At 41.5% G+C, this 25,208-nt stretch overlaps 2 protein-coding genes across 9 annotated transcripts in view; one reads left to right on the top strand and one right to left on the bottom strand.

Moving 5' to 3' along the window:
- TMCC1 (transmembrane and coiled-coil domain family 1) overlaps positions 1-25,208 on the bottom strand; it is a 166,690-nt gene that overhangs the window by 134,951 nt on the left and 6,531 nt on the right. For 5 of the 8 annotated variants that reach the window (XM_026857833.1, XM_026857839.1, XM_026857842.1 and 2 more), the window contains exons 1-2: positions 18,513-18,610; positions 7,137-7,195 (exon numbers count right to left, since the gene is read on the bottom strand). The gene's annotated coding sequence lies outside the window, so the exon portion shown is untranslated. Of the gene's footprint in view, positions 1-7,136; positions 7,196-9,491; positions 9,602-18,512; positions 18,611-25,208 lie in introns of those variants that run through there. The other 3 variants (XM_026857834.1, XM_026857838.1, XM_026857835.1) reach the window with 2 other exon arrangements.
- Positions 16,820-21,277, top strand: TRH (thyrotropin releasing hormone). Its single transcript, XM_026857855.1, has 3 exons — positions 16,820-17,426; positions 18,405-18,667; positions 19,781-21,277. The coding sequence occupies exons 2-3, from the start codon at positions 18,472-18,474 to the stop codon at positions 20,365-20,367; spliced, it is 783 nt and encodes a 260-aa protein (XP_026713656.1). The 5' UTR covers positions 16,820-17,426; positions 18,405-18,471; the 3' UTR covers positions 20,368-21,277.

Below are 25,208 nucleotides of genomic sequence, written 5' to 3'. Positions count from 1 at the left end.
AGTACTTCAAGGCTCTCTGTCCCAAAGTGATGCATTTAAGTCCACAATTCCCTTGTTTTTTTTCCCCCATGCTAAAGCTTTTGTGAGTACATCTCAAGAGGTCCCTATCTAAACACAGCACTGCCAGCTGTAACTCACAGCTCTCCACAACCCAACCAACCTCTTTACCATCTCTATGCTCCCTAGCACACCCAGATGTTCCTTATGACTTGTCACTTCAGCCACACAATCCTAAAGATACAAACCCAAGCCCCAAAGCAAGAACTCAGAGCCTGAAGCAAGATTTCACTGCTGTGAGAGGCAGCTGGTCCCAGCTCCCACATCCCACTGATCCAGCAACCCTGCTCTTGTCCCATCTCCTTATTCAGGAGATACTGCAAAGTGTCCCAGTGTTCCCAAAACTATGCTAAACATTTATTTGGGTAGTAGTTTAAGTGGTGCGTTGTGCTAAGTGCTCAGTGAGGAAACATTAAATACACATCCACAAGTGTCAGGCTGAGCCCATGGGAATGGAGGTGCAGTTGGACTCTGTTCTGCCAGACAGGACGGGCATTGCGGTTTAACATTCAGGATTGCTAAAACCTTTACTTGGTAACAAGAACTGACATTGCACAGACTCATTAACAGTAGTCTGAGAAACACATTTTAAATGGTAGGGTGTGGTTAAATTCACATTTAAATTCCATTTCAATATTTTGCATTTTATTAATTGCTGAATTTGATTCAAATTTAATTACTACTGTTTGGATGTACCTAATAATTGGGTTTTAATGCCTGCTTAATGGTCTTGCCTGGTGATTGTGACCTGCTGGCCATTCTGCACACTCGTTTTGAGTGAATTATAACCAGGCCTTTCTTATAAATTGAGTAATTTGTGAGAATAACCTTTGCACAGTTTTGTTTCACAGTGTAGATCTGTGCGTTCTCCCATCAGCCTGCTCAGTTATTATGTCTTTACAACCAGGAAGCTATTCAAGCTGAAGCCACGGTCATCCTTTGATACTTGCACTGCCTGTTTGCCTTAGTTTACTCCTTCACTGAGGAATTACTGTGATGCTCACCAAAACCAAGATCAAGGCTGACCTGTCTGGTGATTCTCTCTCCTTCACAGTTCAAGAGGTGATTCATAAAAGCAAGTCCGCAAGGAGTAAAACCAGACTCCATATGGTCCTTTTCAGGTTGTGGGAGTAGAGGCAGGCTCATCACTGGGCCTGCAATGATCAGAGCAGCCGGAAAGGCAGAGAATTACTCTCATTTGGTTGAAGCACAAACAGGGAAATATGTCAGGTAGCCACGTTTCTCCTAAAGCCAAGATGAGAGACTGGAAGCTAGGCTGCTGAGTCACTGTTTGTAAAAGCAGTAAATCCTGATAGGTACTGCTTTGCAACAGATAAATTTTCCATGTAAGTCTGAGATTATTGCTGCCGAAACTTCAGAGAACCCAAATTACCAGGCAATCCGGAGGAAACTGATTATGGCAGTGTGGAAAGCAAAACCAACTAGCACAAGGATCCTTTCCAGGCTGATTAATGACTTGCAGCAATTACTCACTTCAAACACAGGATATTAGAAGTGAATATTCTGTAGTTCTACCAGATTTCAGATAAGCAACTGCTATATCCTACATGCAGGAAATAAACCCTCAAGTTTGAGCTGCAAGTAAACTATTGGAATAAAAGATGTTACTCCTACTTTGCTGCAATACAGCAGTACAGGCAGAGGGACTTTGTTGGATGATGCTGGACAACTAGCAACATCATTAACAGGTGTAATGTTGTTTCAACTAACTTATGGGTCTGATCCTGACTTTACACTGGGCAGAACCATCACTGTCTGTGTAAGTCCTGATAAAGGACTGCTAAATGAAGCTCTATGTGCCTCCAAAGCAGGTCAGGTTTACTGAACATTTTACATCAGTGTGGCACAAGTGTCTCCTGACACTCTAGGGTGAGTATGACAAGGAGAGGAATGAGCCCAAGAAACACCACTAAAAGATATGCAACCTAACTTCTAACACCAGTTATTCCCAGTATTTACTTCTAAAGGAGAAAAATGCAGCTAACTTGGTATACAAGCTATGCAGCCCCTACCAGCAACTCTGTCTCAAAGAAAGACCCTTCATGTTTCTGCACTTTCAAGTTTTTCTTGCACTTTTTGTCTCCACTGGAACAAGACACCCAAAGGAATGTCTTAAGTGACAGATGTCTAAGAAGCACTGACACAAACCAGAAGCTGATCACTTCCCTGCTATGTCAGTACAGTCAGGTCTTACAGCTGACACTAAAGAGATTTTGAGGGGTTTTCCAAGCTGTTCTTTTCATCACTGCTAAGTTTTCTCACTCTAGAGTTCAGTTTTCCTGAAACTTCAATAAAAACTTTAGTTTATTTAATCTGATTCCTTAAACGATTTAAACATTTCCTACTGTGTTCATCTTTCCCTGAACAAAGAAATGCTCTAGAGCTCTAACAGGAAATTGAAATCGGAATCCGAGTACTGTGATCATTTTTAGGTAGCCTATTGTCAAATGGCTGAGCAGTGTCTTCTGCAGCCAGAGCTGGAATGCAAGGAGAGAGGAGGCACGCAGAGAAAGGGGGGAGTCGTGCTTGGGAGGAGCTCTGATGGCACTCGGAAGAGCACAGCTGCATCTTGCCATGTTCGATCTGGGGTCATGCATTTCATTTCTAGTACAGCCCCAAAGGTAATTACTCAACTTCCCTTTTATTGCAGTTCTCACCATTTCACATTATTTTAGTGCTCCTTCTGATATTAACTGATACCAGACCACAGGAGCAGCTGAAACATGCAGGTAAGTGCCAACTCAGCATTGTTACAACCTATGTCTTGTCTTGCTTGGAGGAGATTTTAAAAAATAAAATAGAGCAGCTCCCCAAGAATGAAAAGCACATCTGAACTGAAAATTTTCAGCATCATCTGGAAAATTTAATACAAGGAAAATATGAATTATCCCAGCTAAAGATGATGGATGGATACAGTTCCCATTTGCTTCACTGGGCTCTGAACAGCACAGCAGCACCAGCAAGTACAATCCTCTGAAGAGTACCTCGTTAGCTCTGTCAGTGCCACAGCTGCGACAGACCAAACCCTGGAAAGAAATGCCACTGAACAGAGGAGTTGCTGTGGTCTACCAGGTAGAAAATTTACCCCAGACTGAACCAGAAACAATTAACAGACTATTTCCTATTCATAAGCAAAAAAACCCCACACGAAAAACTATACCTCTATCCTCATGCTATTTAATCTTAATTTTAAAAAAATTTAGTAAATTCATCCAAAGTATAACTCCATTGAAATTATTGCCTCAACTCAACCCTGAAGTTTCTTGACTGCAGTCTTGAACTTGAAATCAAGGGAGTTTTGACAGGGAGAAATTTGATTCTGCTGGGCTATCAAACATTGCTGATACCAAATTAAAATAGAGGGTTTACCAACTGCTGTAGCGTCCACTGAACTGAGATTACAACAGTTTTCTTCAGGAGGAAACTTATTCCAGAGTCTAAGCTTCACAAACTTTCTTCTGAGATTAGACATCAACTTCATTTGATTTCCCCCCCCCCCCATATTGCAGCAAAAATAATAGGCAGTCACTTCATGAGCGAGTCATTTGTTTATCTCAGTGCCTTTGAAGCATGGATGTGATCAAGGACATTAATACGTTTTCTGAAGCAGAAAAACATTAAAGAACCAAAGACCTTTAGCAACCGCCAGGGATATCAAATAAGATGATACAATATCACTCATTTAACTTGATCTTTTCACTTGGGTCTCCAGGACATACCATCTAAATTCTGCTAAAAATCACAGACTACTGCTACAGATCTGTACTACTTCAAGGGCTGGAGTTGATTCAGAGGCTGCAGTGGAGCTCTGCTGCCACTGGCACCCTCAGGAGGAGGGGACAGTTGTCAGACACACCTGGCACCTAGAGGCTGCCACCCTTCATGTATTGTCAGATCCTCAAAAGACAAAAGTGCCCAAGGCAATGACCACTGCAGCAAACCTGGCTACTCCATTTGTGTCTAAATGGTAAAAATAAAATTTTTGAAAATTTTTGAAAATTTCATCACATAACTGTTTTTCAGCTCCCCATTACAGGCTGTATTGACCAATGCTATGTACCTTCAAGTAAACTGCCACATTCCTTTTTTCCTGGGCAGTTATGTATTTACACAGCTACTTTTCTCAGTACCATGCAGAACTGAAAGTGATTCTAATGAAGAATGAGTTACTGTTCTTCAGTTAAAGGACAAGTAATTGTGAAAGGTCAGTAAGATTTACTTTGCTGTTGGCTTAGAGATCATTTGTTACTCAGATGACAAAGGTACTATGTTTACAGAGTACAGCTAGTGATCAACAGCACTACCTGTTTATCACACAATCCTTGGCATTTCTGTAATTTCTCAGGCAATAAGACTTGAGCTTCTCACTCAACATGAGCAGTAAAGGCTCAGAAATAATCATAGATTATTGCTGAGATCTTCCAGAAACTATTTTAAAAACAGTCTATCAATCACCTTCTTGTTCTTGATGAGCCATTTCAAATGTCAAAATGTTGGGTCACATTTTTTAATAATAGCTACAAAAATGTCATGTTATGAAAGTTTTAACTCCACATCTTCCATGATAGTCTCTGAATCAGAGCCATGGAAATGCAGGTCTAAAAAGGACTGCTAAGAATTTTTTTTTTATTTTTCTAGTTACTTTACTTTTTCAATGGTTTCTAGATCTATAAGCACTTTCAAGGTAACCTGTAGATCACCACTGAGCAAATTTAACAAAAGTACTGCTTTTATTAATGATCTTTTACTCCTCCCTTTGAAGGCATTCTAAACCCTGCACTGTCTCATACCACAAAGTGAAAATTGCTCTTGTATTACAGCCCTCTCTACATCAAGGATATGAAGCCATCACCAGCCATTCCAGGAGCGCATTCTAGAATTCTATCATACCATTTAGATGCCAACACAGAGCATTTCCAATCTGGTGGCAGCTATAGACAAGGAAAGAAAAAAATTTGGGGAAGAAAATTGTTCAGTAAAGCCATCAGTAGTGTGTAGAAAGAATCCTGTGAAATTGCTCATTTAACAGGATGTTACATCATTGTTTATGGACCAAGAAGGGTTCGTATCACACACAGTCACACCAAAGCTTCACTGGAGTCCAATCAAGCACAGCTTTTCTATTCACCATTTTCTTGACTTAAATTTGCATGCCAGGCCCACTGGGCTTGGTGAATTCTACTTGCTCCCCCCCCAGAAAACCCCACCTATTAACAACACTTTTGACTTCTCTAAGACTTTCAAAGCATGTCACAAACACCAGAGCTCACCGTATTGTATCCCTTATCACTTATTTGTGGACAGGGAACACAGAAGTCAGGCATTTAAGGGTCTACCTAATTTCAATTACCATCTATGAAGAGTCTGACCAATTTTAACTACAGTTGGATTTCTGCCTTAATGCCCCACTGAGTCACAGAGCAATTCAATGGGAGAGACAGAAATAGAATACAGCTGTCCCAATTCTCAGACTCCATTCTAACCAAATGACCATGTGGCTTCCCAGCTTGGTGCTTACAAGAATATACCAGCTGCTGTAGTTTGCATCTGCAAACCATTCTCTAACTGCTTTTAAACATATCTTCTTTCATAGCCAGGCTCAGCTGAGCAGGCCCAGGTGGGAGGGAGTGACAGAAGAGTTGAGAAATGTATAGACTTTGTGCCTCAGTCCTCTCAGCAGAACCAGGTATCAAATGACTCAGGGAACTTTTACTCCAGTGCTGCATGTTCATTCACCCGGGTTCCCCTGAGGTGCACAGAGTGTGCCAGCTGGGCAGGTGTGAAGAGGATGCCACAAGAGGACCACAGAAGCCATTTCTAAAAGCCAATACTACTCCTGGTCACAGCATGTACCTCACCAGTCACGTATGTGCCTTTGTTGTCCCATAAAGCATGACGTTCAGTATTTGGCCTATAGAACAGCTTAATTACAATCCCTGCCCCCAAATGGCAGCTGAACACCCACTGATTCTCACTTCATGCTGTTTGCATGTAAACAAACCCATTAATCACCAGTGAGAAGTCTATTGTTATTACAATGACTATGAAAGTTAAAGATCAAAATTACATAAAGGTCTTTGTCACTGTGTAGCCAGTTGTACAATATGAAAACCATCTTACTTGAACAACTGGTCATGGGGATCTTCTTCCCTGCCATTTGTGCATCTTCCATGTCCTGCTGTGCATCAAGCTTCACCTGAATGACTGTGAATGATTGGCAGGGGAACAGTTCCAAACTGAGCACTCTATGAACTTCCCTCTTATTAACCAGGTAATTCACTCAACCCTCCGAAGAAGGGACTTGCTGACCTACTGTGCTCTACACAGTGTGCACGCCTCAGCACTCTATTAGAGCTCTGACCGTTTCTGCAGTTAGCCAAGTACAAGCTGTAGCGTTTCCCAGCTGATTTCTAGCCACTAATCCACACCCCTGATATAGTGAAGGCTTGGGATTTTAAGTAGCAGCTTCCAGTTTCACGGGTGCCATTAGTGATGGGTGCAAGTGATAGAAATCAAAAGCCCCTAACTAGTCTCTTTGCCACATGCTTTGCAGACACAGTGGGACTAATGGTCAGTTCCAGAAACTGTGAACTGTATCACTACTATTTGCTAAAACCTTCCCATAAGCGGTCCATGCTGGAATAGAAGAGCAAAAACTCCAGTTGTTTTCAACCTGCTGGTAATGCCAAGTGATCAGCTTTCTTATAAGCCTGTCCTGAGAAAGGGGAAGAAATCCTGGCCAGGGTAAAATGACTGTCTTCCTTCTTCCAAGTCTTTTTGAAACACTGCAGCAAAGCTTACAAATCAACTGTAACTTAGCCCTGATCAGCTTGATGATGATCTACAGCTACCAAAACTCCTGAAATATCCTATTTATGCCCAACACAACTGACACGATTACTCCATCCTCTCACTTGCTCAACCATTTCATACACCCACAGGTGTATGTAGGTATGCGTGGTAGGTGTAGGTATATGGTAGTGTATGTATATACACCTACATTTCATTCTAACTCCCTTCGGGTAGATGGTTTCAGTTTTACTCTGTATAGTACTTACCATAACGGGATTCTGTTCTTCACTGTTGCTGTGCTACGGGACTCTTAAAGACTAGTACCCTAAAAGATAAAATTAATAATTTTACTGCAGGAAGATTAACACATTGCAAGCAAATTAAGCCCTCGCAAAATGAGCGGACCTAATAACTTAGTAACTACTAAGAACAATAAAGCCACTAGAAAAAAAAGCCAGAAACAGTAAAAACAGACATATTGCATATGCATACTCACAGGCACACAGGAACAACAGAGAAGGGAGCAGTACTTGAACTAACCATTATCTATTCCAACCAGATCAGTCCATATGACCAGTACCTGAAGTTAACTTTGTTAACACCAGATCCCTGTTCAAAATTCCTCTCTACATCTGATTCCAGGTTGCACCTCCACTAAGAACAGCTGCTCCCAGGTGTTGTGTACAGGTAGGCACAAATGCAGCTGCCTTGCTGATGAGGTCCTGCACTTTATTATCAGACCAACATAGACAACCTGAAGGCAAATCACATTTGCACTGCATCCTTAAAGCAAGGCTTGAGGTCACTTTACTGAATAATCTATACAAATGAACAGCTGTCTTTTACAGCAACTGAAAACAACAATAGGGAATAAAATTCTTTCATTTTAAAAACTGCTATAGAAATGTCTGAATTTCAAGAGGAAAGTGTTCTACAGCCACGAGGGCCAGTTCGGGAACTCTGCATTCTGCTTTTACTCCATCTGAGTTGTGTTCCCACTGTGGTCTCTGCTCTGACCCCTGGCATGCAGGGCAAGCCTTCGGGAGCATCTGAGCCTTCTGCCTTTGTGATCCAAACAAGCAGGGACTGGCAGTTGGGATTTTCAAATATGCTCTGTGCTGATTGCTGCCAGTGAACTCGACAAGAGAACTAGCTATAAGCTGACAATTTAAAATCCAAACCAGTGTTTTCAAACACTTTGAGCCAAACACTAAATCTCTTATCAACTCTCACTCACAAATTTGCTCCCTTTCACACCCAGTTAGGGCTCCTCTATAGTAACCACAGTGTAGTAACCTACTGTGTCAGTAGCAAGTGTAAAGGAACAGCATAGAGGAAACAAATTAGCATGTTACTCTAATTGCTATGGGAAGTAGTGACCTCCTATTTACAAACTTCCAACTGACTTTGCAACTTACTTGACAGTGTGAATCACTTCTTTAAGGGAAGCTGGATGTCCACCATTTCTATCATAACAAATCACATTTCCCAGAATCACTTCTTGCTACATCATGAAACTTACTTCAGCTTAAACAGTATTTTGGCAAGGTATACTGAGCTGTAAATTTGCTTTGTCCAATGACTAATTCCCTGTCAGAAGCAAACAAGAATCTCTTGAGTGCTGTCATTAGCAGCTGTGAGAAAACAGGCTGGGCAGCTGAGTGTTTTGGTGCTTAGAGGCATAGGGTCTTGGCTGTTTCATTTAGTGACATTATTTGGTTTGAAAGATCCTGAACTACGCTTGAAACAAGAGACAGGGCACAGTGACACTTTTTCTGAAGATGGCCATTTTCTTCCCAAATCACAGGATTCTCTTGATTAGAGAACTATAGAAATGACCGACCCTGCATAAACATCACAGAGATAATTACAGAATAAAGAAACATTACAGTGAATCCATTGAGATCTTTAATTCCAAACTGCCACTATCCCAGAAGGAACAAACTGTGAGTTAGACTGACTCTTAAGTATACAATTAAACCTGTCAAGTTATGACTCCATAATATGCTGTTTAATATTGAAAAGTCTGTCAGTAAACAAATATGTGGGATTAATATAAGACTTCGGGTTTGCTTCCTCATGAAACTATAAAATGATTTATCTGATACAAGCAACACGTTATACCCCTTTTGGCAACACTTCTAATGCTATGTGGAATACTCCCCCTTCCCTGGCCTTTATGGATTTAAACTGGTGAGGGGAGTTCTGCGCATTCCACGTGGAATTTACTCAGTAATTCTATTAAGAGCTTCCATGCACAGAAATTAATGTTCTATCTCATTCAATACTCATCCTATTCATTATTCAAAACAGAAGACCTAATCTCTCCTTATACTGTTTCCTCAAAGGATTTTGTATTAGTTTCAAGGAATTCAAAAGATCAAGCTTCAACAATTCTGTGTTTGCAAAACTATAAGACTCTGGGGCTTACAGTTAGAGCAGAAGGCTTTGCAATTTCTGGAATTTCTGAGAAGGAGGGTGTCAACTGGCTTACAGAGCCTCCAGAAGAGGCCCTTCACTACTGTTCCTCACTGTTTCCAGGCCACACTTCAAGTGACATTCAGCATTAACTAGCGGAGCTTCTAATGGCCTCACCAGATTTTATAGGCCAATTCACTCACCCGGGTTTAACTAGCAGTGACTCCCACAGGGCCTCAGAGCTCTTGTAGAAACGAGCATTGCCCACCCCTGGGGTCTGCACCAAGTGAGAGCAGAACCGCCACGGCTGGGGCTCAGTGCTGGGACAGAGAACGTGGGAGAGGAGCTGCCTTCACCTCCTTCCTAGATAGCAAATGAAAAACTGTGACTATTCCTATTCCTCAGTGGATTTGGTTTTTGATGAATCCCACCGAAGCCACCTGTGCTGTGACAGGCTGGGCTGCCACTGCTGCCAACTCCGGGGTGGGTCCCTCTGCCACAAAGGGCTCCCTCCCAGGCGCTGGCTGTGCCTCTAAGACTTAGCTCACCTCTCATTAAATCCACTGAATGCTACCCAGGCCCATTTACTTAGCAAACTAATTTTGAGGACTGGATAGACACAGCCTGTCTGGAACCCTGTCTCCAGCAATGATTAATATTTAGCAAAGGATCTGTAGGTTATGTATAATACCTTTTATTATCGTGACTTCCGTCCCTGGGAAAAGCTGACAATTTCAGGGGATCATAAGTCCTTTCTTAGCCCTGAGAGACAACTTTCAGACACAAGTGCCTTTCCTCAGCTCTGAGAAAGGTCTGTATTCCTGAAAGCTTTCCTGCCTTATAAAACTATACTATTAGTCTAATAATAAGGATCATACAAACATCATTGTGGCTGTACCCACTCCAGCATTCTGACATCATTAAAATCAAGATGAAGAGAAGCAGGAATTGTACCTTTCACAAAAATACAGTACATCCTCCTGCAGGGAAAACTGTTCACATGTTCTGATGCATGAGAAGCTGCATTTTAGAAAGGATCACACAGGAAGAGAGTTGTCCATCCATTACTGATACCTATTTCCAGCATCTTCTCCCCGATTAGCTCAAGTCAAGAGACAAACAAGTAGGAGTGTCATAAACAAGCTATGCTTTTAGATTTTCCAGAGAAAAAAAGAGCTGATTTGCCTCCCATTTCTGTTAGCAAACAAGTCATTCCTAATTTACAATGTTAACAAGAGGTTCACATAAAACAGGTTAGATTTGTAGTCATTGCAAGAAACACAATTCAGTAAATAACCAAGAGGATAAAATTGTTTAGAGATGAGAAGCTAGAAACTACAGTCCCAGTGGCAGTGTACATTTAACAAAAATAGGATGCTTTAACTAGACAGTGGAGATATTTCTCTCAGCTTTGCACACAGAAGTAATGTCATGTAGGCAAACATTTCAATGAGGAAGATGTGTGTCTTGTGATGCACCACCAAAAAAAATAATCTGTTTTGCTAAGGGAATGCTAAGTGAATGGAAGAAGTGAATGGATTCTGGTCTGACTTCTTGACTTTGGCAGTACAGCTCTGTGACCTAGGGCAAGCCACTTAAACATTCAACATCTCTCAGAATCTGGTAACAAATGCAATGGCAGGCAGCACATTAATTTCACATAACAATATTTTCTTATCCTCTAATTCAAGAAAAGAAGTTTCTGTAGCAACTTCTATATTTCAAGATTCCTAGAGGGATGACTATACCAAAGACCAATGTGCTTCAGCTACCCTTCTCTGCCAGCAACCAGAGCAAGGTGCCTGAAGGAAGATGTAAAAATGCAAAAATCTGCCAAGGAGAACTTTCTGCCTAACTCCAGGCTGTCATAGTTGATCAACTGCACAAAACATGAGTGTTTAAAACAGAGATCAGATTTTGGTTAGCAGCAGATTTTCTCATGATTCACCTTTAAGATCTTTTTAGGGACCAACAGTGGTGTGCCCAATGACAGCCCTAATGCTAAGGCCCAATTTATGAACTCTGACACTGAGCTGGCAAGTACTCAGAACAAGCAGAGGACCCAGGCTCCTGGACACACGCAGGCAGTGAGGTGAGCCAGCAATCCAAGCAACAGGCAGGCTGGAGGATTAACACAAACCTCAATCCTCACAGCCCACACCTAAGAGTCTGACTGGACTCAAAGGAGTTGCCTGTCTCTCCATTTCTCAGCCCTTTCAGAAGCTGGTGTGCCCTTTAAAATGTTTAAAAGAAAAATAAGGTACTTCATGAACAGAGTTGCTCTGGGACTCAAGGGACTTGACACACCTGTGATAAAAGACAGTGGTTGGAGAAAGGGTCTGAAATGCAGTATTTAGGTGTGAAATGGGACAGTTGGACATCTCCACAATTCTAGAACTGACCACAGATATACATGCACACTGGGAGCCAAACCCTGTGCTGACAAGCTCTAGGCAAGTCTGGGGTGTCAGTGGGTTTGTGACAGGCAATAAAAGTAGAACTTGGAAGATGGCTCTGGAGTTTGAGAAAAGACACTCTCCCCTCCCACACATTAATTCAGCTCAGTGTCATGAGTAATTGTGCAGTGAGTGGGAAGAAAGGACAATAACACTTATAAAATAAACCTCCAGAAATCTTTTAAATAGAAAAATCAGCTGCAGGGAAAGTGAAGCAGAAAGAAATGTGGCCAAAAAAAGCAAAAAATAATTCTAAAAAGATAGCATGTTAAAAGGGACAGTATTCCAGCTGTGAAATAGGAAGAGAACATTGTTCATGAAACAAAACACCCTTTGAGGTGCTTAAATTTAACTTTCTTATTTTAAACAAAGCATTAAAGCTCTACTAAATTAGTCCAAAATAATACAAAATAAGTCTGAGCAAAGGGCCGGATGCTTGGCTGGAAATCCTGGCCATTGCACTGTGGATATAATTTTGCACCTCTTGAGAAGCTTTGCATGGGGATGTAGCTGCAACACAGGATTTCATGCCTGTTCTCTAAAGGGAGTCCTCAGCTCAGAGGTGTCAGGAAGCAGATTTTAATGAGAATGAAAACAGGCTGACCTCTCTTCATGTGCTTCTGTGAATAAGTTTTGACATTCGGCTTCTGTCAACAGCTAAGGGAACTTTTATGAAATTATAAAAAGAACGTGAATATAAGACAAATGTCACCCTGTAGAATTCTACTGAGCCTGACTTTTTGATCCAAACCACTCAAAGCCTTCCCTTTGAGTTGTCTCCTAGGGGAAAGGAATCCCTGAGCAGCATAGGAAACAGCGTAGGATTTCTGACCTAGCGTTGGACTGTACTGCTATTCATTCTGGCACAAAGTATTCGTAAGAGAACGGGAATTCCTAGCCCCTACCTGCTGGAAGGAGGGATTTGCATGCACTTTTGTGCCATGTAGAACACCTCTACCAGTGACCAGGAACCCACCTGCAATGTCTAGAAGCCAATTTGGAGCTACTACTCCTGTTCTGATCGGGTACTGGAAGTCCTTAAGTGTTCCCAGACAAAAAGAAACAAAACCCACAACTTCTTTGGAGATGCCTTATTCCTTGTTCGCGAATCTGACATCACACTGCTGCTGTAGCTAGGCATACAGGCCTAGACACTCTCTGTGCTCACTGCAGTACTCCGTGTAATATTTCTGTTTCTAAGCACACTTATGAAAACTGTATTGCAGTCTTAGAACATAGATGGTCATTGCTGGGTGGTTCCTACTTCAAGAAGGACAGAAAGGATCACTAGCTAAATCTAATCAGGTTTCACCAAGTACTTTACTTAGATTTAAAAAAAAATTGTAAAACTGAAATATTTCTGTTCCCAGAGCTCAGAATGCTGAGGAAACATTGGTCTCAGTGCTCCTATGAAGACAAAGAATGTGGCCAAGATGCCCTGATGATCCTGGGCATCTCAGCAACACTTTCTTCACCCTAAACATTTTTTCTCAGATGTCTTAGTAAAACATTTGTCCTGCCAACAGAAAATTAATTTAATTTCTAAATCTCTAAGCAACATCAAGGCTACATATGGAAAATTACGTCAGTTTAATTATCATCATAGCCAGGAATCGGAATTCAATGAAATTTGTTATGTACTGGTCCTTCTCATGCTTTTACCTGCATCAGGACAGAAAATACCCCATTGTTACCTTCTCCATGTGTAAGTTCATAAATGCAGTAATCAAGTCACCTCATGCCTCTGATTAACTGTGACTGCTAAGTTGAACAGGATGTATCTGGACAACATTGTGACTGAAGGCTGCCACAGGCTGTCAGGGATGGGGCTATTAATGGTAACTCAGTACAGAGACTGTGAGCCTGGAGGTATTGCCAGTCCTGCAAATCTATTCTCTATTTGTGATTTAGAGGGTGGAGCTGATGGTTTAATAAGAACATCCCATCTACAAGAGCTGACTGGGGGTGTACCACAGAAACAAGTTCCTGTCAGAAAACACTTATTCAAAACTGAAATGCTTTGTAAATACATTTTAGCTGAAAAAATTCCACTGAGTTTGATACTAGCTTCCTAGCAGGGCTGTTGAGGAACCAATGCCCCAAACATCTGCATTAAGAATCAAATCTTAATGCAAATGCTCAGATCTGCTGACTCTAGAACCTTCTGACTGCTCCCAGCTGCCTGACAGTCTGTGTGGGTGAGAGAACTTCCCACTGGGATGGACGGGCTCAAGATCTGTGGATACACTCCACTGGAAAATAACAATCAGTACAAACCCCACCTTGTGCTCCAAGGGCAAGACATTTTTAACCTTGCTTCTTCGCAATACGTAGATAGCGACCTAGCTATCCATGTGATCTGATTAAAAAAAATTCCTGGCAAAACAAGCCAATTCACTTCACAGGCTTCTGGCCTTGTGGAAGAGATAAACTCTGTGACAGTAGTCACAACGCTTAACGTGCTCCAAATATTTTGTGTTAGAAGACAGAGGAAACATGATTACCTGAAGAAAAAACCATAATGAAGTCAGATTAAGAAGCTATTCAAAATTACTGAAGCCTTCAACCACACAATGAAAACATCCTTTTTTCCTTCAGAAGGCATGCTTGGCTTCAGCAGCTTATCAAGAAAGCACTGTAGGGAGTCAGCAACAGAATTCTTAACTTCACTGTTCTATTTTGCTTTCCTAAAGACAGGTTTAAAAATGCAGTTTCCATTCCATCAGTGCCCACTTTAACTTATAGGCCAATATATTAATTTTTTTAAACTCAGGAGCCATACCATAAGAGATCTTAAGGAGTGACTACACTCAGGAAGTGCCAAGCAGCTAGTGTCAAGTACATGTAATTCCTGAGGAGGTTCACTGTGACTGATGCAATAGCAGTTCCCAAATCTATGCATTAGTATTTGACTACACTAGAAATAGCATGATGGAGGAGAAGACTTATGAGCTTGCACAGAGAAATCAGGGGCCACAGTTTGGTTTGTGATGGTTGGAGAGTCTTAAAAACAAAGTAATGGAGGGTTGGGCAACAGACTGGGCATTGACTGCACAGACACATGCGTTAGAGGAATCAGTGAGGGGCTGCTGCTGGAGCGAGCCATGCAAGGCCTTTATGTGTCTGGATTCATTCCAAACTGGAGAGAACTACAAACAACAAATTATTTCCAGCTCATAATTACATATTGTGAGGATTTTCACATTGGAGATATGTGGCAAATGCAGATTTATCAAGCTGCAGTCATACAAAGTTCCAAAGCGTAAGTCTTAGCTAACCTGTCATTTCTAGGTAGCTGAGAAATTCAGTATGTCAACTGCTGTATCACAACTCAAATCTGACTCATTCACTCAGTGCTAAGATGAAATACATTCATATGGGAGGCTATTTTTAATATCAAGTTCTTAGCTGTTCCCTAAATTAATTTGCTTATAAGATTTTGTATATGTGAAAGTGTTTCAGCTGTTTAACCTTCTCTTTCCCATCTGTGTTTTTCGAGAGCCATTCTTCAAAGTGTGAGAGGATTTTTTTAAAATTCAGTTCACCATGTGGATCATTTCAAGTCACAGACAAGTTCTAAGGCCAACCCCACTCAAAGGGGAAATCTGGCTGCTTCCAGTGGACTCTGGATTAGGCATTTTGTTAGGGCAAATCTGGGGCTAAGAGACAGCTATTGCTTTGTTAAACAAGGAACTCTGGTATTAATGAAAGCATTTCTAAAACTTTCCAGAATTCCTGAGATTCCTGGAAGGCCCTAATGCGTTGCTTACATCTAAAAACACATAGGAACTATCTTTACAGGGATCTTTGCTTTGGATGAGGGACTGTTAGTTGCCCAGTCCTTGTTTACTGGCCCACTATGGTAAATTGCCTGTTGATATTTGAATTTAATTGCCTTGCAGATCTTTGGTTCTGATGCCTGCTCAGGGAAACAATATTGATGTGGTCTTAGATTGGCAGACCATATCTTCATAAAGCCATAGATATGTTCTGCACATAAAGTGCATGATGTCTCAAACTCCGTTAGAAATCCAAACAAGAAAGAAAATATGTTCCACTTTAAATGTTACAAATGCAGTTATAATGTTGTAAGCCCCAATCTGTCCCCAACTGTAAATCTGGAACAAGTGCACAGACACCCAAGACTGAGGTAAGAGCTGCATTCCACTGCAGTCACCCCAAAGAAGTCAGGTTTCATTTCCTAAAGATCTAAAACCAAGATTCTTCTTGTCTATTTTCTGATCCATCATATGAAGTTTAATGGGGCAGGGAAAAGCAGCTCTTTAAGAAGATGACCATCTTTTGTTACATTCTGATGGGTAATAAGTTAACTTGATAAACAACTGACTTCACCCTTTTTTAGTTTTAGATGGTATGTCCATCATCTCTTCAGACATAAAATGCCTTCTGCCTTAAGGAAAATTTACAGACCACAATAAGATCTACATTAGCTATAAGCATAACTGATCCACATTCAAGTGCAATGCTGTTAAGAGTATTCCTAAAACTGTCTCAGACAGACCCTAGAGAGCTGCTAAAATGCCACTGTCCTACCAAGAAAGGTGTTCTCAAGTCACAGCGACAGGTTGTTGGGTTTTGTTGCTACTTAATGCTGAAGACAAATTTTAACTTAAACACTTTGATGGCAGTGATGAAGAGGGCATACAAAGGTGTCTTTGTGCTTGAGACAACAGTAGCAAATGGGAAACCAGAAAAATACTGACTTCACTTGGTTGAAGCCTTCCACATAGTAACAACAGCAGAATCCTGAATTGCTTCAGTACTGTGAGCAATCCTTACTCCAGTTTCAGTCCCACATATTGTCATCAGGATCACTAATATTATCAAAGAATCACTGGCTCTTTATCTGTGCCCCCCTGCACGATCTGTTTTTAGTATCACTGTGGGGAAGCATATCTCAAATAGACAGATGGGTTAAAGACAGGGAGTCTTATTTGTCGTTCCAACAGTATAATACTTCTCGAAGCACAGAGCAGCAACATAACTCTGCTTTAATATCTAATGATATACACCCCATATTCTCATGTACTGTTTGTGGAAGACTGTGCCAAGAAAACACAGAATTGTGAGCCAAAAGCTGCATAGTGTCATTCAGAATAAGAACCCATGGCATAAACTTAATATAATATAATCCATTACATTTTTTTCCATTGTTTTTCTTCCTCAGCTTAATAAATCACCTACCTCTCTGCATTTACTCCACAGTGATTGCTTAACAGAGGATACACAAGCATCATTGTTAAGCAGAGAAAAATCTCCTATTCTCTATGCTCTATTACATAAAATTCTATATAATATCTTTAAAGAATGAAAAACAGCAATTTCTGGGAGTTGAGCATGGATATACAGAAGTCAGCAAGTAACTATCAGAGTCCTGAATGCTTTCAAAATGCAGGTCTGACATCAGTAAAAGAAAAAAAGAGGAAACAACACATCACCTAAATTACCTCACAGCTATTTGCATAAAGGGTGCAGAGGCAGTACAGTATAAGTACGGAGACACAAGCCATCCAAAGAGAACTTAGCAACAGTTCTACTGGATACTCTGTGTGTCTGTAGCAGAAAAAGGGCAACTTCAAAGCTCAGATGTGCAAGCATCTTTAAAGGACTGAACACTCTCTTGGCAGATGCATCAAGCAAAAATCTGAAACTACAAACCAGGTAATTTACCAAATGATTTCTTTTTTAGCTGATTCTAACTTTCCTTCTAAAGACTGCTCTGAGCCAAATAGCCTATGTCATTCTTAGTGCTGTTATCCAAGGACTTCATGGGAAGTGATAGAAACCTGACAGTAAGAGAGGTAAGAAACTCATTCTCTATTTTAAAAATTTGCAGAACTTCATAGAATTGTGCATTTCTTTTATGTTCTGAAGATACAATTAAGCTAAATGAGTGCTATACTACTATTAAAGATGTATTCCATTCTACTGAAGGAACTCTGCTTAGTGGAAAATAAATCCATGACAAGTACATTAGGAATTCCAGTGCTATCTAGAAAGATTAGAAAAACATGTGTTACCTGGGCAAGAGGTAACAGATAATTGTTATGTCTCTGAAAAAAAAAAATTAGGTGCTTCCCCAATGCAAGAAATTCTCCCAACCAACAGAGCATAGCTATCTTGTACAGACAAATATCACAGGGCTACTTAAGTGTATAGAAATAGATATTAGAAAACTAATGGACTGTTAAAGCTGGGCTTTAACTACAGGTGGAATGACAGTGCTGCAAATCCCAGTATTATTTTAAAATGAACCCTTAAAGGGAATTGCCTGGTGGAGATGGCTAGTGCAGGTGTATATGTCTGTACCTCATGGGCAACAGCTGACAATTCAAGAGGGAAATTACCTCTGCTTCTTGGAAGAAGGCAAAGCAAAATCACTGGCTTTCAGAAATATCTGTGCATTAGGAAGTTAGGTGTTGAAAATGTTCAGATTTATGAAATACTCTATTTTTCATTAATATAATGAACAAGTGTCTGGTTCTAATTATGAAGACTACAGATTTTTTGAAGAATATCAAATGAACTGAGAGGTTAGTAACAGAAATGAGGAAGGACCCTCCTAAGAGACTTCAATCCCTACGGTAGGTAGTGCCATATTTCTTTCTCGGTGTCTGGAAATATTGCTGTTATTTCTAGGTTTGTTTGCTCCACCCTCCTCCCCTGTTGCTGTCTCTCCCAGGGAAGGTGCAGAACCCGTCCCACAATGCCATCCATCCCGCTGCCACTGCTGCTCCTCTGCCTGACCTGCTGTGGCCTCTGCCGCAGCGTGGGGCAGCCCCTGCCAGAGGGAAGGGAGAACATGGGAAGAGGTCCCCTGGGTGACATCCTGCAAAAAGCTGAAAGCCTCCTTCTTCAGTCTGTCCTCAAGAAAGCTGAAAAGGAAGAAGAGATGAATAAAGGTATATGTAACCCTGGGGACATCCATCTGATGATGCTGGCATAATATCAGCTGGATCATTAGATCCAGTGTACAGTTCCCAGGTTCTAATGTATTCTAAGGGGATGGCAAGGATAGGAGGTCTGTTGCAATACACTGACAAAGAGCTCTCAAAAGGTGCTTTCTTCCCTAAGATCCCCCAATTAGGCAATGCTGTACCATCACTAAGCAGCTGCTGCACCATAAGAAGGTAGAAGCCTGCCACAGAAAACTTGCATGTCTGGCAAGTCCTTCCCTAGGGCAGCTCTCAGAGGACCCGTGGAGGACACTCCCCAGTTGCAGACCCTGTACCTAACATTAACTGGAGGCAGGAGTGCTGCCGTTCTCCTCCTACCCCCCCCAACAGCACTGGGCTTTTCTGCTGCCGTGCCCACTCCTCCCAGCCTGCAGACATCCTGCTCTCTGGTCAGACTCAGGGACCACAGGCAGCAGCACATAGGTTTTTTCTGTGGGCACGTAGCACCAGCTCCTCTTCCCACCCCAGAAGAGCTCTGTGCTCCTTGTCGGTGGCAGACACCTTTCTCCCTCCTCACATGAATGCTGAGAGTTGGTCATGTTGATCCAAGACCTGAAATATTAGGAAGAGCTTAAGAATGAGTAAGAGGTACTAACAGAGTTATGACTGGTAGCTGCAAATACTGAGCTGGCTTTCCAATGTCCACATCCCTGCTTCAACTTGTGTCTCAGCCTTATCCTTTCCCTGCTGATTTCCAGCTCTTCCCCATATGCAGCTTCTGTCGCTGATTTCTTCCAGCTTCTCATCATCTTTTATTCACCTTCCTTTACCTGAATCTCACATTTACCTCAGTCAACACATTAGGTTTTGTCATTGCAGGTCCCCCCGTCTGGCTGCAGCTAGTTCCTAATGTATCAATCCACCCTAAAAATGTGCCAGAACTGTTTTGACAGATGCCACCCAGAGTGATCAAATTTAAAACCATACAGTTAACTGTGCAATAAAATGGGCATAATGAGCAACAGATTACGATCCTGCACCACAGAACTTCAAACTCCCATTTCAACTTCCTTAGTGAGGATTACAGGGCTCATTAACATTATTCTTTTCCTTGGACAGAATCAAATGCACCTCTGCCAGAATGGCTTTCCATAAGACAATACCCTAGGAAAAAGTACTTAAGTGACCTGGAGAAGAGACAGCATCCTGGAAAAAGAGATGTTGATGAAGACACATCTTATGAAGACATTCAGAAGAGACAGCATCCAGGGAAAAGAGAGATAGAAGATGAGCTTGGCAGCTATCTGGAGCTGAAGAAGCGACAGCATCCTGGCAGAAGGTCGTTGTCAGATCAGTATGCTGACATCCCCCATGCACAGCTAACCTACTTGAATGAGTTAGCCAAAAGACAGCATCCAGGCAGAAGGTATCTGATGTACAAGCACCAGCGCCCCAGCAAGAGAGGCTGGAATGATGAGGTAGACCTACATGACCACTACGGTGAGAAACGCCAGCACCCTGGAAAAAGGCACTGGAATTCTGACAGCCCAGATGACGCAGGCCCCTGCAACTTCCAGGAGTCCTTCACCTGTAACAAAGGCAGCTTATTGCTTGATTTAGTAGAAAATGTTAGCAAAGACAGGGTAGAAGAAAAACGTCAGCATCCAGGAAAGAGATCAGCATGGGAGAGTGAAACAGAGGAGTGAGAACATAATTGTGTATCATTTGCATTTGGTGAAGTAAACCGCCAGATCACTAAAATTCTATTCACTCCCTTTCGGCTTCCTACTGCTGACCTCTGCAATCCTCTTTCAGTGCGTTAATGTTCCCATTTAAGTTAACGGCTTTGTCACACAAAGTAAAGGAACCAAAGGACCCAGCTGAATGGGGCAGGCAAGTACTGAGAATCTTCAACTGGGGCACTTCAGGAAGTTAAGAGCACTTTCTTATGGGTCCAGACCCCAGGATAATCCCACTATGTGTGTCCAATTTTCTGTTACTGAATGACTAAAACAGGTTCTTAAATATCTGTTCTGATGCTACTAAAGTGGAATAATTATATGGTTTTCTCTCACATCAGTGGAATCAGTAAATTAATAGAGATGGAGAAAAGATAGCAACATATGCCAATTATTTCAAAATGAAACTGAATAGGTTTTCAATTCTAAATGATACATTAATGAACCCTGAACCCTTGCACACTAAAGTCCGCCCAGACAGTAAGCACAGAACAGACACAGGAACAGTTCCAACTGGAACAGATTAGATGACTGATTTAATAGTTTGACTCAGAACTGGCACATAAACCCCCTTTTTATCTATAAGGGGCTGCACAGTGCAAAGGGTTAATGCACCCCAGAGCATCTCAGCCCGAGCTGTGAACCTGACTGCATATAGCCCATACTAGAACTCCCACCCTGGTGCCTCCACATTTTAGTCATGACACTTGAAATCATGCCTTCTCCTCTGACATCCTTAAATTCCTTAAAAAGGAAACAAGCAGACATCCTTTTCTTTCAGCAAGGATTTCTGATTTCTCTCCTCTCAAAGGAATGCTTTTACTTTCTGTGATCAGACTCCCAAAAGTGTTTATTTGATATGAATGATTCAATAAACATCAATAGTTAACTCTGGGTGTCCTTATTGGTTCTGCAAACATGCTGTAATAAAGTGAAAAACAAATGCAACCCAATCTAAATAAAAATAAATTAACAGCAAAAGATTTTTTTCTAGGGACAAGCTTCTTGCGTGCTGGTGGTCAGCACACGTTTATATGTAAACTTGTATTGCTACTGAAGTGGAAGGATGATTTCCATATGGAAAGATCCCCTTCTTGAATCTTCTACCTGTATGACACAGACAATTCTGCATCTGGGCTAAACCCACAGCAACATTGTCACCAGGGAACTTTACTAAAAGTCTGATTTCCTGCTCACAGGCCTAAACAATAGACTTACCGATTTTTGCAATTAACGCACACAGTTATGAATGCATTGAGTTATTCATGTCACTTCTTGCACAGTCAAAGAATTTAGAGCATGTCAACATTTCACTAGAATTTATAAACAAATGAGTATGTTTTCCACTGACATCCATCCTTTTCAATACCATCAAGACACATTAAGTGCCTTGAGTGTTCCTTTTAAATATGACCGTTCCCCCACTCACTGCCTCAGAGCTCTTCCTCCATTATACTAGCTTTGCCATATGGTTCAGTTAACCTGAAGAAGAATAATTCATCATCACAGCGAGTTTCACTGAAGTTAGATGCTCCCAGGCAGATCTACACTCAACATGGTCTATCAAACAATTTCTAACTCAGGAGATAATATGCTGTACTGTATGTGACAGCTGGCAGACCTCTTCTATTGACATGGGTTTTTAATTAACCAGTGTTGAAGAAATCCTCAGGGGAGGTAGCTGGGAACATTCCATACACTTCAAATTCCTTAGCACACTTTCCGTATATGATGCCTTTTGAAATGTTCAGGTTTCATTTCATAAGGGAAAAGGTTTCTCTAAAGAATACCATTTCATACAGCATTTCTGGCAGTGAATGAATGCTTCTTGAACCTCAGGGAATACTACTACACAAGACCACCACCACTTGTTATAAAATGTCCAAAATAAGTGAAAAACAGGAAAGAAAAAAATTAACAAGTGGGTAAACATGGGCAACAGCAAAAACGCATCATAGCTCCTGCAAGACAAGGATGCTGCTGTGGCTGCTACAAGAAAGCCAAGGGGGGGAAGGAAGAGAAGCATGAAAGCCCAAGATAAACATTTCTAATGTGCAGCTACAGCCGCTGGTTCAAGCTATGAGGTCACTGCCTGCAAAATCTACCATTCTGAGTGAATCTCACATGCACTTTATTGGCAGTAAATCAATCACATATTAAGGAAAGAGTGTGCGCTCCTCTCAGTGCAGCCAGTGAAAAGCTAGCATAACTGGTTTTATCCAAGTCTAATTTTTTCCATCTTATGTATTTTAGGTTCTGGGCACTCCACTATTTTCAGAGACGACACGTTCTGCCAGGGGCTAGTCATCTGTTTTAAAAGCAAGGCTATCATTACTGTAATTTTCAAAGGAATTATGTCTATTAGTTTTGAGTTGTTTTGAGGATTTTTGTGTTGGTTATGTTTTTAAAAAAGCCAATCCTGAGGTGGCAGCATTTTACAGTAAATCAGATTTATCATGCCTGCAGATTTTAAAGTTTGCCTCAGTTTGGAGCTGCTGAAAATGTACTTGCCTGGCTAGGAGAGGCACAAGCAGATACTGGGAGAGCTCTGATTTCAATTTCTTTAAAAAAAAAACCACAGTTATTTTTAAAAAAATCCCTTTGTTACTCCAGCAAAAGGTGTCTGGAACATGACAGAAACTCTCAGGGATTCCTGGGCAGGGGTGAGATTTCCACTCAGAGAAGCACAATGCACAGCTCCTGATGCTGGCTTAGCATGTCCATGAACATAAGACAGAATAGTATGGAGATTGAAACATAAGACAGAAGTCCAGAGGTTTTGTTAATGATCTGAGTTTGAAAATCTTAGAAACTCAAAGAGGATGACCCTGGAAACAGAACTGAATACAGGACAACTTTCTGCTTATTTCCCATCTATGTAGCAGTCAAAAGAGCCAGCACATCTGCTCCCGAGACACCACAAAAACACAACTATCATTGCCAAGTAGCCAGAAAAGTGACAGCCCTGACAGAAATCCCAAGAGGATGAAGTAGGATGCTCTTAACCTTCCGCAGATATTTGTCTAATTATAGCTATAGTTCTCCTTAACCCTGGGATACCTGCACCTACATGATTATTTTGATTATGCTAAACATGGTTCATGGAGCTACATTATCTCTGAAAAGACTTGGAGATAGAGCTACAAGTACAACCTAGGAAAGTGTAAAATTAACCACCAAATTAAAATTTTACAGGTAGGTTAGAACTTGCACCTGATGGGGATCTGATAACCTTATTTAATCCCATGCATTTGTTGAAACATGGCCATTTACAAAAAGGGAACAAAAAACCCAGTTTTCTTCATTTTATATTAAATTTTCCCCTTAAAACTTTCAAAAGCTAGCATTTACTTCCAATGGAGAAAATGACTCAGCCATTCTGTTACTTGCATAAAAAGACTGTCACTCAAGAAAAGGGAAGAGACAGTTTTCACTGGAGAAAAAGATTGCATATTTTAAGAGTGCTACTGTTTTTTAATAACTCAAAACAATATTTCAATCTTGCCAATAAAATTTTTCCAGATTTTTGTTTTGATTGAAACTACATTTTCTCTCAGTACCTGCACGAACATTTCACCTCCCCATTAAATTCTGCCTGCCTTCTGCAGTGTTGCAGACACACCACCATGCATGTACAACACCCCTCCTGTGGCACCCTCTCGGAGGGCTGCCTGCCATTTGCGATTTGACACTTTGGGGACTATAAACACGCATAAGCACAAGTTTTGAAGTTTGTCAGATTTACCTGCACCCTAAAAACTTTTGGGCTCTGGAGTCGGGCTAAAGGACCAACCAGAAAAAAAACCCAGCTTCTATACTATAATGCTCTGCTTCTTTGAATAGCAAATATAATGCAATCTCTTAGCAACAGCAACTACAGACTATTTAGTTACAAGGTAAGAATTTATTAGTTACACATCCCTCATCATCTTATTTTATTGTATACCTTCCCCTCACTGCCACCCCATATTTGAATTTAACATCCATGCAAACATCTACAGATGTTGCCAGCTTTGCTTGGTCACACATAAATGTAGTTGCACATAAATGCATAAGGGGCCTTTAAGTCACAAAGTTCCTCGATGAAGGTTACTATGTGTCCTTAGGACAGCCTGTGGCTCTTCAGGAGTGATAACAGATCAACTGCAGATCTGGTCCAAAGGCCACGGAACTCAGTGTAAGAATCTCCCTTGTCCTCTGCAGAATCTGGACTAGGTCCACAGGTGTGCACTGGCCTGTTTTGTCAGTTACCAGACCTAGCATAAAGGACACAGCCAGCATCAAGAGGAACCAGTAACCAGATGGTATTTGACACAAAAGGGTCAGTACACAGGTGATCACTGGGGGTACAAACAAGTCAGATTATACATAACCAACCTTAATCCCAATGATCACAACAGCGACACTGCATGACCAGCAATGGCTGCAATGAACAGTGAAATACAGTCTCCCATAGAAGGGACAGCAGACAACCGACTCCACAAGCCAAATACATAAGACCAAGAAAACCACATACTGAATCTCTACACAGCCCATGTTCACAAAAGCCATACCTGACCGGAGCCCAGTCCCAAGGAAGCAGGAGGTCCTTCCCCAACAGGGAACCCTGCAGAATGCATCCACCTCACAGACAGACACTGCCCCACCTACAAGGGGTCCCAGCTTTTATCCCTAGGTGGGACACCTGAGCCTTATTTACTCAATGTGAAACACCTGGGGCACATTTACCTAATGGCTCTCCCTGCCAGGCCGGCCCCACCCTGGAGGGAAGCTTAAAGGGAAACTCACCCCCCCCCCCCCCCTTTGGG

Source organism: Athene cunicularia (genome assembly GCF_003259725.1).
Source record: "Athene cunicularia isolate RWA chromosome 12 unlocalized genomic scaffold, athCun1 chr12_part1, whole genome shotgun sequence".
Classification (NCBI taxonomy): domain Eukaryota; kingdom Metazoa; phylum Chordata; class Aves; order Strigiformes; family Strigidae; genus Athene; species Athene cunicularia.
This window is presented reverse-complemented; position numbering and strand designations above follow the sequence as displayed.

Bases quoted from the DNA above. Each gene is read 5' to 3' on its own strand.
- TRH (XM_026857855.1), top strand. From the start codon at position 18,472: ATGCCATCCATCCCGCTGCCACTGCTGCTCCTCTGCCTGACCTGCTGT. The intron at 18,668-19,780 runs GTATATGTAACC...TTCCTTGGACAG, and splicing joins GGAAGAAGAGATGAATAAAG to AATCAAATGCACCTCTGCCA.